The sequence below is a fragment of the Ailuropoda melanoleuca genome, chromosome 18 (assembly GCF_002007445.2).
Source record: "Ailuropoda melanoleuca isolate Jingjing chromosome 18, ASM200744v2, whole genome shotgun sequence".
Lineage (NCBI taxonomy): Eukaryota > Metazoa > Chordata > Mammalia > Carnivora > Ursidae > Ailuropoda > Ailuropoda melanoleuca.
The window spans coordinates 32,245,312-32,259,299 of NC_048235.1; the positions used below are offsets into that span (position 1 = coordinate 32,245,312).

The 13,988-nt window shown below is 41.7% G+C and overlaps 1 protein-coding gene across 5 annotated transcripts in view; it reads right to left on the bottom strand.

Moving 5' to 3' along the window:
- IDO2 (indoleamine 2,3-dioxygenase 2) overlaps positions 1-13,988 on the bottom strand; it is a 54,309-nt gene that overhangs the window by 9,407 nt on the left and 30,914 nt on the right. For all 5 annotated transcript variants that reach the window (XM_034647664.1, XM_034647660.1, XM_034647661.1 and 2 more), the window contains one exon: positions 13,057-13,174. In XM_034647664.1, coding sequence (XP_034503555.1) covers positions 13,057-13,174 — 118 coding nt within the window. The remainder of the gene's footprint in view (positions 1-13,056; positions 13,175-13,988) is intronic.

Genomic DNA, 13,988 nt, shown 5'->3' on the forward strand with positions numbered 1-13,988 from the left:
GGTATTTACCCCAAAGATACAGACGTAGTGAAGAGAAGGGCCATATGCACCCCAATGTTCATAGCAGCATTGTCCGCAATAGCTAAATTGTGGAAGGAGCCGAGATGCCTTTCAACAGATGACTGGATTAAGAAGATGTGGTCCATTTTTATAATGGAATATTACTCAGCCATCAAAAAGAACAATTTCACAACATTTGCAGCCACATGGATGGGACTGGAGGAGATTATGCTAAGTGAAATGAGTCAAGCAGAGAAACACAATTATCATATGGTTTCACTCATTTATGGAACATAAGAAATAGGAAGATCGGTAGGAGAAGAAAGGGAAGAATAATGGGGGGGGAAGAGAAGGAAGAATGAAGCATGAGAGACTATGGACTCTGAGAAACAAACTGAGGACTTCAGAGGGGAGGGGGTGAGGGAATGGGATAGGCTGGTGATGGGTATTAAGGAGGGCACGTATTGCATGGAGCACTGGGTGTTATACGCAAGTAATGAATCATAGAACTTTACATCAAAAACTAAGGATGTACTGTATGGTGACTAACATAACACAATAAAAATTATTATAAAAAAAAGGGGAAGATAAGGGGACAGGAGTATAACTTAATAACAAAGTTATTGTTATTGTTCATTGTCTTCTTATCGAGGAGGAGTTTGTTGGTATGACATCCAGACTGCCTTATTTTTTTCTGGCAGATGTTCTGCTTTAAGCTGCTTAATGCCTTCCTAGCCTGACTTTTTTTTTTTTTTTCACTTATAGCTCTAGAATTGCACTGAGATTCATTTGTTAGGAATTTTAGGAGATGAACAATTCTCCTTTTTCCCCACCTGTGTTTAGAACCAACTGCTATGGACATAGAGTTCCAACAGATGAAGATAAAATGTTTTATAATATCTATAAAGTTATCTGTAGATTGTGTCTGAGGTCAGCCAAGTGAGTTTTTGAATACACCCTCAATGCAACAGTCAGCTCTAGGAAGCCACAGACCAAAGAGCCAGTCCTCTGCTACTGCACAGTAGGGAGAAGACCATACATATTCTCTCATCTAACACAGGGATCATGAAGAAAAAAGAATGAGACAGGAGAAGAACTGAGCATGACTGGTTTAGACTAACACCAACCGATTAGAGAGACTAGGGTGAGGGAGGCCAGAACGTCATCTAGTGGAGGTCTCACTGCATAGACACATGAAGAGCAGGAAACAAAGTTTCCCTCCAAACATGAGACTGGATTGAAAAATGTGGTTAAAAGATCTCAATCAAATGAAAAGCCATTTACAGAAACCAGCAATTCTAATATAGGGAGATTAAGTTTTTTTTTCTCTCTTGTTTTCCAGATTTATTGAGGTGTAATTGACAAATGAAATGATTAGATATTTAAAGTAAAAAAATAAAATAAAATAAAGAAGCATGTCCTCACATTTGTACTATATCTCTTCTCATAAACTTTTGAAGATTATTCCCTCTTCTTCGCATAATGGGGCCCCTCTGTGACCTGGCATGTTTCTTTTACCTGGATTCCTATCTGTGTTTCCTTGTTTATCTTTGAGAAAAAACAAAAAACCAAAAAACAGGAGCACCTGGGTGGCTCAGTCGGTTAAGCATCTGCCTTCCCCTCAAGTCACGGTCCCAGGGTCCAGGGTCCCACACCCAGCTCCCTGCTCAATTGGGGAGTCTGCTTCTCCCTCTCCCACTGCCCCTGCTTGTGCTCTCTCTCTCTCTGTGTCAAATAAATAAATAAAATCTTAAAACAAAGAAAACGAAATGCCCAAAAAACATCTTTTTTATGAGACCCAAATAACGAAATGCCCAAAAAACATCTTTTTTATGAGACCCAAATAATGTCATCTCTGTACCATCATCCCTAAGTTCTCTGAAACCCCATGGGCTCAGGTCACTCATATCTTCCCTTAGCCTTAGGGTTTCCCAGTGCTCCTGAGTGATCTCACATTCCCTCTGCTCTTCTGTGACAATGTCCCACGTGCTGGACTTTTATTTGGGCCCTGTTTCTACATCTTTCCCATCTGGTGCTCTGTTCCCACAAAAATGCTAAGTATTATATACAAATTTTTGCTGAAGCAACAATGACCAGCAATAATGTAATACTTTACCCACAAAAGTAAAATGTGTTTCTCAAGCAGAGAAACACAATTATCATATGGTTTCACTCATTTATGGAACATAGAAATAGGAAGATGAATAGATATAAAATAATTTTAATGTAAAAAATTGTCAATAGATATAAAAATCCATTTATGATTATAACAAACAGAAAAATGAGCTAATTAAGAATAGGAAGAACATTTTTGAACTGATAGAAGAAATTCACAGAAAGCCTATTGTACATTTTGTACTTGATATTTAAAGATTAAAAATAAGTATTTTAAAATGTGGAAAAAAAACAAGGATCAGCACTTCCATTCAACATGGGCCAGAAGAGTATGAAAAAAAATATTTAAATAAAAGTTATAAGTATTATAAATGAAAGAACAAAACATCATTCTCAAATAACATGATTTTAACATAGGAAACAAATAATCTGCAAATAATTATTAGAATTAATAAGAGTATTTATCAAGGTACTAGGTTCAAGGTTAATAGTCAAATATCGATTTTATGTTATAAACCAGCAGCAAATACGAGTTAAATCAAAGGATACCAAATTCACTAGAAACAAAAATATAAGGTATCTATAAAAAAAGGAAGATATCTAAGTCTTTTATTTTGAATGAAATTAAAGAAAATTCAAGAAATTAAAGAAGAAATCTATGCTGATGGACAAGAAAACTCAGTATCAACATCAAAGAGAAAAAACGTATCTAAAAAAGAGTTCTCTATCTGGATAAATTTTAGCTGGCAGCCAGCAATATGAAGGTTGTTGGGAGGGGATTATCCAACAACCTTAGTTTGTATTTCTGTGCTATTCTATGACTCTCGACTTCCTCAATCATAAGACAGAAAGACTGGACATAATATCAGAAGCGTGTCATTTTTCTCCAAATTAATGTACGGATTTAATGCAATGTTGAGCAAAATTTTTAACAGAGATTTTTTTCAATGCAATTTGAAAAGCTGATTCTAGCAGTTTATGTGAAAAGCAAAGGATCAAAAATAGTACAGCCACCCCTGGAAAAGAGGGGCGAGATGAAAAGGAGAAATACTATGAAACTATAGTTCTTAAGACAAATGATATTCCTGATGGGAAAGACAGACAATGAAAAAGACTAGGGAACCTGGAAACAGAGCCAGTCATTTCAGAAAATCTGATAGAAGACAGTGCCAATATTGCAGACCAGGCATTATTCAAACAAAGGAAATTGAATTTATTTCCTATGTCATGTTACATATAGATAATAATTGTGTGAATTAAGGACTAAAATGTGAAAGACAACAATTTGAGAAGAAAATGCAGGAAAATATACTTATGACCTATGATTATGAAACAATATCTTAGGCAAGACCTCCTAAAACATAGACTTCTGCAAAAGAAATGACAGATACCTTGACTATATTTAAATCAAAAGTTTCTGCTTTCAAAAGTCATAAGACAAACCACAATATTTGCGACACATATAACTAACAAGGAGCCGACCGCCAAGATGTACAAAAAAACTTACAAAAAGATAAAAGGCCATTAAAAATATAAGGAAACACATACATTCACAAAAGAGGGACATGAATGGCAAGCACCAATCAGCACGTGCATGCACACACACGCACACAGAAGAGAGTTAACTCAAATCAGAGAATGCAGGAATGACATCATTATCATGGTGGAGTAAAAGGTCTCCACTGTCTTCCACACAGAGAACACTGGTTTAGACAATCACACATAGACAAGAGAGCCTTTGTGAAAGTCTGGGAATTCAGTGGAGACGTTCCAGCACACCACTGAGCACAAGGATCCAGAAATGGATGCACTGAAGAGGGTAAGAACATTTCACTTTGCTCACACCACCTTGTCCACAAGGCAGCAGAGCTTGGTGCTAAGAGAGACCTTCTCGGGCCGTGATTCTTCCCATGAGGGAAAATAAGAGCATATGAGTGAGTGCCTGGCTTCCCCAGCTGCATTGGAATGCTGCCAAGCAGACCCACTCCTTTGTCGTCCCATCCAGAACACTGAGATGTGTTGCACACCTGGGGAGACTGGGTGCGGAGAAGAGCTAGGAGAATGCCACATAGGGCTGTTGGGGGGCATTAAAGGGATGCAAATCATACTGATCACCTCACAGACTCCATTCAGAAACCCTCCCATGAGCTGCTGCGAATGCTTCACGGGCAGATCACCCCACCCCCCTAGTGCTCGGGGGTCTCGCCCAGTCTGTGGCCAGTTCCTTGTGTGCACTCCTGAAGGCAGAAACAGTGAGCCTTTGCTGAAGATTAGTGAGCTCATGCAGCAAGCTGGCTGATTTCTGTGGGATTGGGAGAAAGCACACAAACTGGAGCCTTGAACACTGTCCTAGGGAAGGCAAATGAAAGGCAGCTAGCACCGGGCCTGGCATTGCAGGATCAAGAGAAGGCACACACAATTAAAACTTCTGCCACAAGAGGGAGCAAGGAGTATGGAGCAGGTGTATCCATAGAAGGTCTGAGAAAGCCTTGGAATCCCTCCCAGGGCTGATGGAAGGTCTTTCTCTCTTGAAACCAGTCAGTAAATCCTGGAGAAGGTAAATACTTCTTCAAATACTTCTTGCAGCAATGCAAAACTTCATGGAACATAAAAAAAATCAAGGAAACATGATACCACCAAAGGAACAAAATAACTTTCCGGTAATTGACCCGAAAGAAATGCAGACCTGGGATTTGCCTGATAAAATTAATTAAAAATATCTGTTTTAAGGAAGCTAGGTGAACTATAAGAAAACACAGAAAGAAAACTGCAGGTTGCTGGAGGGGAGGGGGGTGGAGGGACGGGGTAACTGGGTGATGCATATTGTGGAGGGTAGGTGTTGTAATGAGCACTGGTTGTTATATAAGACTGATGAATCACAGACCTGTACCCCTGAAACCAATAACACATTATATGTTAATTAATTGAATTTAAATTTTTTTAAATGAAAAAAAAAAGAAAATACAGAAAGGCAATTCAATGAAATCAAGAGAACAACACATAAACAAAATGAGAATTTTAAGAGAGATAAAAATGATAAAAAAGAACAGAATACTAGGAAATATATTTTGGCAACAGACTCTGAACACTGTTCAGAAAATACCAAGTAGAAAACTTCCTGTTCTATTAACACGGGGCTGGTAAGATAGGAGAACCACGTAAGCACTCTGGCTTCTGGGTCTAATATGTGCCCGTTCTGGCTAAGAAGGATGGTTCCTAAAAGCCAATGACACAGAGGATCTAAGAACACACCTGAGTTACACCTCCTCCTTTTCCTTCCATGTGGCTTCCTGGTAGAGTGGGAAAAAGCCACCAAGGACTACAGCGTCTGCCTGGATGGCCGACTGCAGGTCCAGTCAATGCCTGGCCAGGCATCTTCCAGTGTTTCTGTGGTTGTGTCCAGCAAAACACAGAACATTTGGGTCAAGCATCCTTCTCTTTTTAAATCCAAGTGACTCTCTAGAGAAATATAATGTCTGCTTTTATTCATTTACACTGATAATAATTTTGTGTCATAGCACTATTTTTTTGTTGAAGGAGACTTGCTTTTAAAGTTTTCAGGGGTAGGGATTTAGATTTTATACTGAGAAGTAGTCTTTATGCAAAGCAAAACCAGAAAATCCTTGCTTTGGATCAGTGCTGTAAAACCACAGATGCCGAATTACGGTAGTGTTTTCACATTACTTTAGTAACATTCATCTGGTCCCACTGGGAAGGAACACAGCAAGTGCTCTGACACCTACAATAAAGCACTGCAGATGTGTAACTGAACCATACATCTGACGCCCACAACCACCACACTGTAACTTTTTCATGTAATTCCAACTGTCAAAGCCACATATTTCCAGTGGATGTCTTGTCATCACCTTAAGCATGACATCCCTCAAAGCAAGTTCATCATCCTTCCTCTGTGTCCCTATTTACTCTGAAAACCAACCAGCCCATCAAGCAGAGCTTGATTCAATTTTCCAAGTGACAGGTCTTTGCCAGAGGCATTGTGATTTTTTTTTTTTAACCAGCTTTGAAATCATATATACTTTCTGGACACCTCCTTCTGTCTCTGAACATATCTACACTCTGCCAATCCTTCATCCTTTTCCTTGATATCTCGTTTGTCTCTTCTGTTGCTGGGACAGCTCTAGCCCCTTCCCCTTTTCCCAGACTTGGTAGCATTGTTGACAGGGAGTAAGCAGCTATATGTGCCTGGATGTCCCCAGGGCTTAAATCTGAAGTTTATGAAAGTAAGAGTGAACCAGGCAGAGGGTGAATAGGAAAGAATGAATGAAGCGGAAGGAACAGTGCATAAACAAGCCTTGAAGTTGAAGAAAGTTGTAGAGAACAAAATGGAGTCGCTCACGTCAAGAAGGGGCTGATGTCAAGCAAAGACGCGAGCAGTTAAGGTAGTGCAGCTAGGAGATATCGCCAGGACCCACATCAGCCGACACCCCAGAACTGATAACACGCAGAACCAGAAGAGGTCTCCAGAGACCCAAAACTGATTAAACCCCTTTAAAAAGGGAAGGATTTTGGCAGCAAACTGTCAGACTCTTCAGACCTAACCTCTCTTCATCTGACCACTTAGAAAAGGCAACTGCTGCCGAAGGCTGCCCGATTGATCCCCGTGATCTCCAAACAGAACCGAGAGCCTTCAGCTCTTGAACATCAGAAGCAGTAAGTGCCAAGAGCTGACTCACAAGACTCACCAGACCCAGGCCTTATCTCAACCACACGCCCACAGACCAACTCCGAGTTTGGTTTCTTCACTTCCTGCACCCTTCTGTTACCTTGTGTGTTGTGTGGTTTGTCTTCTCTCCTGCTCTGCGTGCTGTGTAAGAAGCCAAGTTGAATCACATGGGGAACTGTCACTGAGTTTGGAATCCTGAACCTGCTTTATAACTGTGATTTAACTTTGCTTTAGTACTGAATAAAGCTGACATTGTGGAAAGACACAACATGAGTGTGTGCCTTCATAGCGTGCACGTGACAAAAATGCTTTCCAGGAACTAAAAGCTAGTATCAGAAAGAACAAGTGAAGGGAAACATGGTGTCAAATAAAGATAAATTGAAATTAAAATATTCTGGGGTCAGATCATGCTGAGTCTTTCAGAATGGATTAAGGATTTTGGCCTTCTCCTTAGAATAATGGATAAGGCAGTGCCTGCGATAGGAATGTAATGTGACAGGCATATGTAATTTAAAATTTTCTAGTAGTCATATTTCAAAAGGTAAAAAAAAAGTTAGCAAAATTAATACCAATACTATATTTTAGTTAACCCACAATATCCAAAATATTTTGATTTCAAAAGATAATCAATATAGAAATTACGAATGCATTTTTTATAATAAGTTTTTGAAATCTTCTGTATATGCTTACAGACTTAAAATTTTACACGTGGGGCACCTGGATGGCTCAGTCGGTTAAGTCAATGACTCTTGGTTTCACCTCAGGTCATGATCTCAGGGTTGTGAGACTGACCCCTGCATCAGGCTCCCTGCTCAGTGCAGAGTCTGCTTGTTCATCTCCCTCTGCTCCTCCCCCTGCTCTCTCTCTCAAATAGATAAATAAATAAAATTATTTAAAAAATTATTTTACACTGCATTTCAACTTGGATGCTTAATTTTCAACAATTAAATGAAATATGACCTTTCAGTGATGAAGCTGTGTTTAACAAAAAACTATCTTACATTGATTCCTTTTTTAAATGTCAATTTCAATTGTTTAAAATTAAATACGATTAAAATTTAGTTTCCCAGTCACGCTGGTCACAGTTCAAGTGTTCAGTAGCCACATGTGGCTGGAGGTTACCTTCCTGCACCATGCAGGAGACAAACTGAAGAGTTTCAGGAGTCAGAGTGATGCAGCCTGCACTTCCAGCTTCCGTGCAGAGAATGAATTAGACGAGGTAAAGGGCAGATGAGAGACAGGATGTGGAAGGTCTCTGCAGAGTCCTGCAAGTGATGAGGAAAGCCAGGTCCAGAGCAAGTGATGGAAACAGAGAGAAAGGAAGGAATGCTCTGGACACTCCAGAAAGAGACTTCCAATAGGGGTAACGGAGTGCTGCTTCACTTGGACCTATCTTTCCACTAAAAATAATCCAAAAAGATGGATAAGAGATGCAAACATCTTAAAGGCATCAAGGAGCTGAAGAAACAGCAAGAAAGTGCCAAGCAAAACTTTAAGGGAAAGCGGAACCCCAGAAAGGGAGGCAGAAAATTAGAGTGGCAAAACCACTTTTTCCTGAAGGCATTTGCCAATCCAGGTACACCTGGGCTTGGTTTTGGTGGCTTCTCTGTATGGTACGTGCCATGAGTAGGACCCTGGTTCCAGGCATGGTGAGGCATTTTACAGGAAACCCTGCTCATATTAATCCGGGTGTCCCAACTGCCTATATCTCAACATCACTGTGCATCAGAGCTCCCACCCCAACACTGCTTGCCCTAGGAGACAAAATCAGGGCTATCTTGGAATTGAGCAAAAGAGGAAGACAAAAACAAAAACAAAAACATAATTGTCCCTGCAAAGTTGTGACCTTTTTTTTTTTTTTGCACATTTTCAGCCCAAGTTTAATTGCCTAATTGATACATGGGCCCTCACTTGCTGAACTTGATCCAAGATGGTCCAGAATTTTAATATCTCCAAGAACCAGGAAGAACTGAATACAAATATTTCTTTATCCCAGTTCCAAAAGACTGCCTACAAACATTCTTTCAAGGGCAATGAGCAATACCTAGGAAAAAAATAAATAAAAGGAAAAAGAAGCAAGCATAGATACTAGAAAACAGGACAACCAGCAATGAGATCTGCGAGGACCTAATAGATGAGGACTTTCCAGAACGACGCATTGTATCAATTAAAGAAGTGTAAGGAATCCCACCCCTAATAAATGAACAACGGGAAAGAGAGACCCATAAAGAGAAACTCACAAGCAGACAGCGAAAAAGTAGGTTGACCCCAAACAAGTACGGACTGACATCTAACGTCTCAAGAGTGACAGTGGAAACCGAAAGATGTTGTAGTTATCTATTCAACATGTAAAAGAATACAGCTGCTAGCAAAAATATTCTTCAGGAATGGGAGTGACACAGGGCAATTTGAAGACCAGAGAATTTACCAGTAGCAGGCCCTCACTGAGGTAATCCTAGTGGCAAAGAAATGTGTGTAATGGAGTGAAGGGGGAAAAAAAGTTATAAATATGCAAGCAAATCTGAGTGAATCTCAACCATATGCAACAATAATAATCATTGTAGATTTCTGGATATTTTTGATGTGTGACATGCAATGTATACTCTACCTTGTATGCCTGAAAACATCTGTGAAGACTTATGGGACTCTTCAATATTTGGAGAACTGGTTTTGTGTGGGCATGCTTCTAGATTTGATGCACTGACATAATAAATTTGGATTTAAGATCAAATACGGTGGCTCAGGTGACCAGGGTATCCCCAGATTACCGTGGGTAACTAATCCACGAGAGAAAACTTTAGAAATAGGAATGTGGTCGTATTATCCCGTGGTATTTAGTAAGAATTCTGTGCTAATTATTTTCCAATTGGTTTTATTTTTTATTTTATTTTTTCAAAGGTTAAGGACAGCTGTTATTGCTAGCAGAGGTTTTTATCACCAGTACGTGGTTCTGACTGTAATACCTTCTTCAGACAGCACAGGGAGCTCAAGCTCCAGAAGTCATTAAGAGAAATACCGGTAGGCTGGGAAGGGGAACAACTTTCATCAAAGAAGTCCTAACAGCTACCCATAAATCTAGGGTACTGAATTCAGTTTTTACAGGTTACAGACCCAAAGCACAGAGCGGCCCCAACATCCAGACAGTCTTTCCTGCTGATTATAAATGCATGAAAATGGATCAGTTACAAACAAAACTTAGTTGTCATGTGATTCTTTGGGGAGCACCTGGATATGCTAACTTTATCACAAATTCTTTTGTACAAATGTCAAAAACACTTTCAACAAATCTAAGAGTGTCCTGATTACACCCCACTTTAAAGTTTCAATTTAAGATAAATAAAAATGAAAACAACACTTTTGTTTCCAATTGGTTTTAGACAAAAATAAATTTTCAAATTAGGAAGAAAAATCCCTTAGACAAAATTAAGTGAGCCAACCAGATGGGGGCAGTGGCAGAAGTTCACACTACCATTTCACACCCATTCACTGATTAAGAAACCTGACTTAAACACAAACCAAACTGTTAGAAGGAAACATTTTGACTCCTTGCTCTACTATTAAAGGAAAAATTCTTACAGCTACCAATCGGTCAGGGAGAAGCTAGAAATTGTGTCGATACAGAAGAAAATACAAGGTAAAAATTTCCATGGCTTTTTGGAAAGCAATTTATCCTTCAGCTTTTCTAAGGAGGAAATGAATTCCTAAAAACAAGAGCTATTGAGAAACATGCCAAAAGATGTGCCAGTGTAATCTGGCTGCTTGGAAATCCGAACATATTTTAACCTTCCAACAGAGCACAACACTCAGACCGGGTTGAGTTCTTTGCAAATCACAAAGAAAAGGGGCCCTAGCCATAGATCCCGCAGGCGCCCAGTGCTGACTTGCGGCAAGCAATGCAGGGCGGTGGGCATGGTCTTCAGTGTGGTGCGGTTAGGAATTCTGCCTCAAGAAGAGTCCGGCTACGAACACAGAGTGGTCTGGCTTTATTTTCCGGTCCATGCTGAGGATCATGTAAGGCTGGGGGGTAGAAGTCACATGTGGGCTGGGTGAAGGCCTAGGGATAGCACGGGGGTCCTCAGCAAACAAACTGCAGCCTTAAAATAAAGAGTACCTTCTCCCCTGCCTTGGGCATGTTTCCAGGCTGTCCAGCCTGGCAGTGAGGTATGTATGAAGGGAGTAAAGCCCACCACTCCTGCTAAGGTTGAGCTCAGAAAGAATTTTTGGGTGAGCTCCATTTGTGGGGAGAAAGCAGAGGGAAAATTACAGCTGAGCTTTGTTGATGATGCAGAAAAAAAGTCATTAACGATAAACCAGACGCAGTGACTAACAAATCCGTATGATTGTGTAAACTCTGCAGTTTCTAGTATTTCTTATTTTTATAATTTCTTTTCTCTGTTTACTACGGCTGCATAACTAACCGCTCCGAAGTCGGCATCAAACAGCCAGTTTACTACGCTCATGGATTCTGTGTGTTAGAAATTTGGACAGGACACAGGGGAAGGCTTTCTTCTGCTTCAGTGTTTGGGTCCTCAGGTGGGAAGACTGAAGACTGAGGATGATCTGAAGGTGGGAACCTAGAATCATACCAAGGGCTCGTTTGCTCCCGCGTCAGGTGCCAAATGGAGCATCTGCGTATGGCCTCCCTGTACGGCCCGACCCCTCACTCACAGCACCGGGGCCTCAGAGGGGGTGACATTTTTGCGTGGTGACTACGAGGTGGCAGTCGCATCACCTTCTCTAGCCTGCTTCAGCTCAGGTGGTGTTGCTTCTGCTGCCTGCTGTTGATTACAGGCATGTCCCGAGCCCCCCACCTTCACAAGCGAGGACACAGACCACAGGTGCCTCAGAGTCCCATTGGAAAATGCAGTCTGATGCTTGCGTTCATCTATTTCACCACAGTGACCCCAGGTAAAGCCTTTAAAAGGATTTATGTCTGTGTGGGAAAAGTTGCCTTTTCGGGGAAACAAGGGAAGTGGCCCTGGTACCTCCCCAGGCCATCACACCTCCTACAGATAATAGTCAAGAGAGCACGGGGGCTGCAGATGTGCCTCTGACAAGGAGCAGGAGGAAAGGCTGTGACGGACGGGGCGGTACCACCTCACCGCCTCAGGCACTGTGACAGGGTGGAGGGCCTCTCAGAGCTTCCAGACTACTCACTTTGGCTCCTTCATATGACCTGAATGCACCTGCAATGTACCTCCCCTGGTCTTGGGACCCTGAGTGATATCCTCAGGGTCCCTGGCAAGGCTCAAATCCATGTCACTCAGTTTGGAGTGCTTGTTTGGCAGGAGATCTGCTGATGCGATCCATAGGGCTTTAAAATTAAAATTCAGGGAAATGTGAACCTGAAATGTAAAACAGGAAGTTGAAAATAATGTATTATTTCCATAATACGTAACGCCATGACTTCAGATGGACTTCTGCTCGTGCAGAGAGTCTGAGATGACAAATAAATTTACTCCTTTAATAGAAGGCAATAAAGCTGGGCACCACCCTATGTCCTCCTTTGCTCCCCCCTCCTTCCCTCCTGTCCTGTTTCCCATAAACCTCTCCTTTCTTGGACTCCCTCTATCTGCCAGTGAAACAAGATTCAGGGAAACTGATAGTTAGATCCTCACCCCCTGTTAAACAGATCACACCACTCTCCCACACCTTCCTCAAACACACACTAGTTCCATTCTCTAGATTCTTCTGATAGAGGAAGTTAAAGAGCTGGGGTCATCAGAATAAGAGGTAATCAATCACAGGGAGGGCGGGCCACTTAACCGGCCACGCCTATGATAACTCATCCCTAAAGTAGCCACAGAGGAGAGTACTGGAAGGGCCTTCAGATAAGGCTCAAAGCCAACCAAGGTCAGTCATCTCAGGTCCCACTTGAGAACAAAGAATCAAAGAGGCTTTCAAGAGTGTGAGCACAAACTCCCTCATACCATAATTCTGCCCTGCGTAACCTAGCATTGCTAGACAGAGGCATGTACAACCAGTGCGTGCTCCTCCCCTCCCTCCCCAGTTTCATGCAAGACCTCAACATGCAAAGAGATATGTGGCCAACGAGAAGCAGCAGCCACCGAATCACAAGAGAATATAAAGAAGAATAAACCCACAAGAAAATCCCTGCAAACTGAGAAATCATTTTCCAGGAGTACAACTGGTTGTCTTAAAATAAAGCTAATGCACCATTGCCATCTTGTGGACATTGCCAAACCTCCAGGCCCTTTTGTCCCAAGCAGAGCCCTCACTCTTCAGGAGCCGCATACCATGCATTTGTCCTAAGGTTCTGGTGATATCCTGAATGGAGAGTTTCAGTCGTTGCAGGGCTTGGAGCAGGGAGTTCTGGCTGCACTGCAAGATGGCATTCACCGCCTGAACAAGTGCCTGAAGAGGAGATCCATTCACTCAATTCACTGACATTCAGTCCATTGAGAGGGAGTGAGCAGCAGAGCGGTGAGAATCTAGAGGAAGGGCACCACTCTGACTGCTGCACTCCCTGGGGGCATTCCTGAACTAGATGTGCTGAGGTCTTCCTGAGAGCCGGAATCTTTCTGGGCACCTCCCAGACAGAGCCCTAGTTAAGTCTTTCTGGATCCTTCCCATTGGTTGCTACTTCTTGTAACTCTCAAGGGCATAACACCATCAATTTTGTTCCTTCTTCTGGATTTGTCTCACATGATTATTTCTACTTCTGCTTGGTCCTTCTGTGATCTTGAATTGGGGCACCCTCTCTCCTGAGCTCTGTTGTATATAAAATCAGATTCTGTGGATCCCTTACCTTCAAAGCCCCCTCCACCAGGAAGCCTTCCTTGTCTCTGGCAGTCTCCACCTTAGGTAAGCTATATGTGGAAGATCAATACTTTACTCTGTATCTTTCAATGAACTAAAAACACAGGAATGAGAAGTAGAGTAACCATATAGTTTCACTTTTGAGAGGGAAAGAGGAGTGCTAAAATAGTTGTACCACAATCTGGTCACTCTACTGAGGACACGGTAAGCATTCAAAGTATGCTTACCAGTGAAGGCAGCAAGTGAGGAAAGACAAAAATCCACTTAAATATCTTTAGGCAAGGCATAAAATCTCTAGGTGATCACCTGCCACTCATACCTGACCTTCCTGTTACCCGCCTGACCCCTGAAGAAGTTCGGGTTTGCAACCCCCCAAGGCTAGGGTATCTCAATGATTATTGTCCTCTGA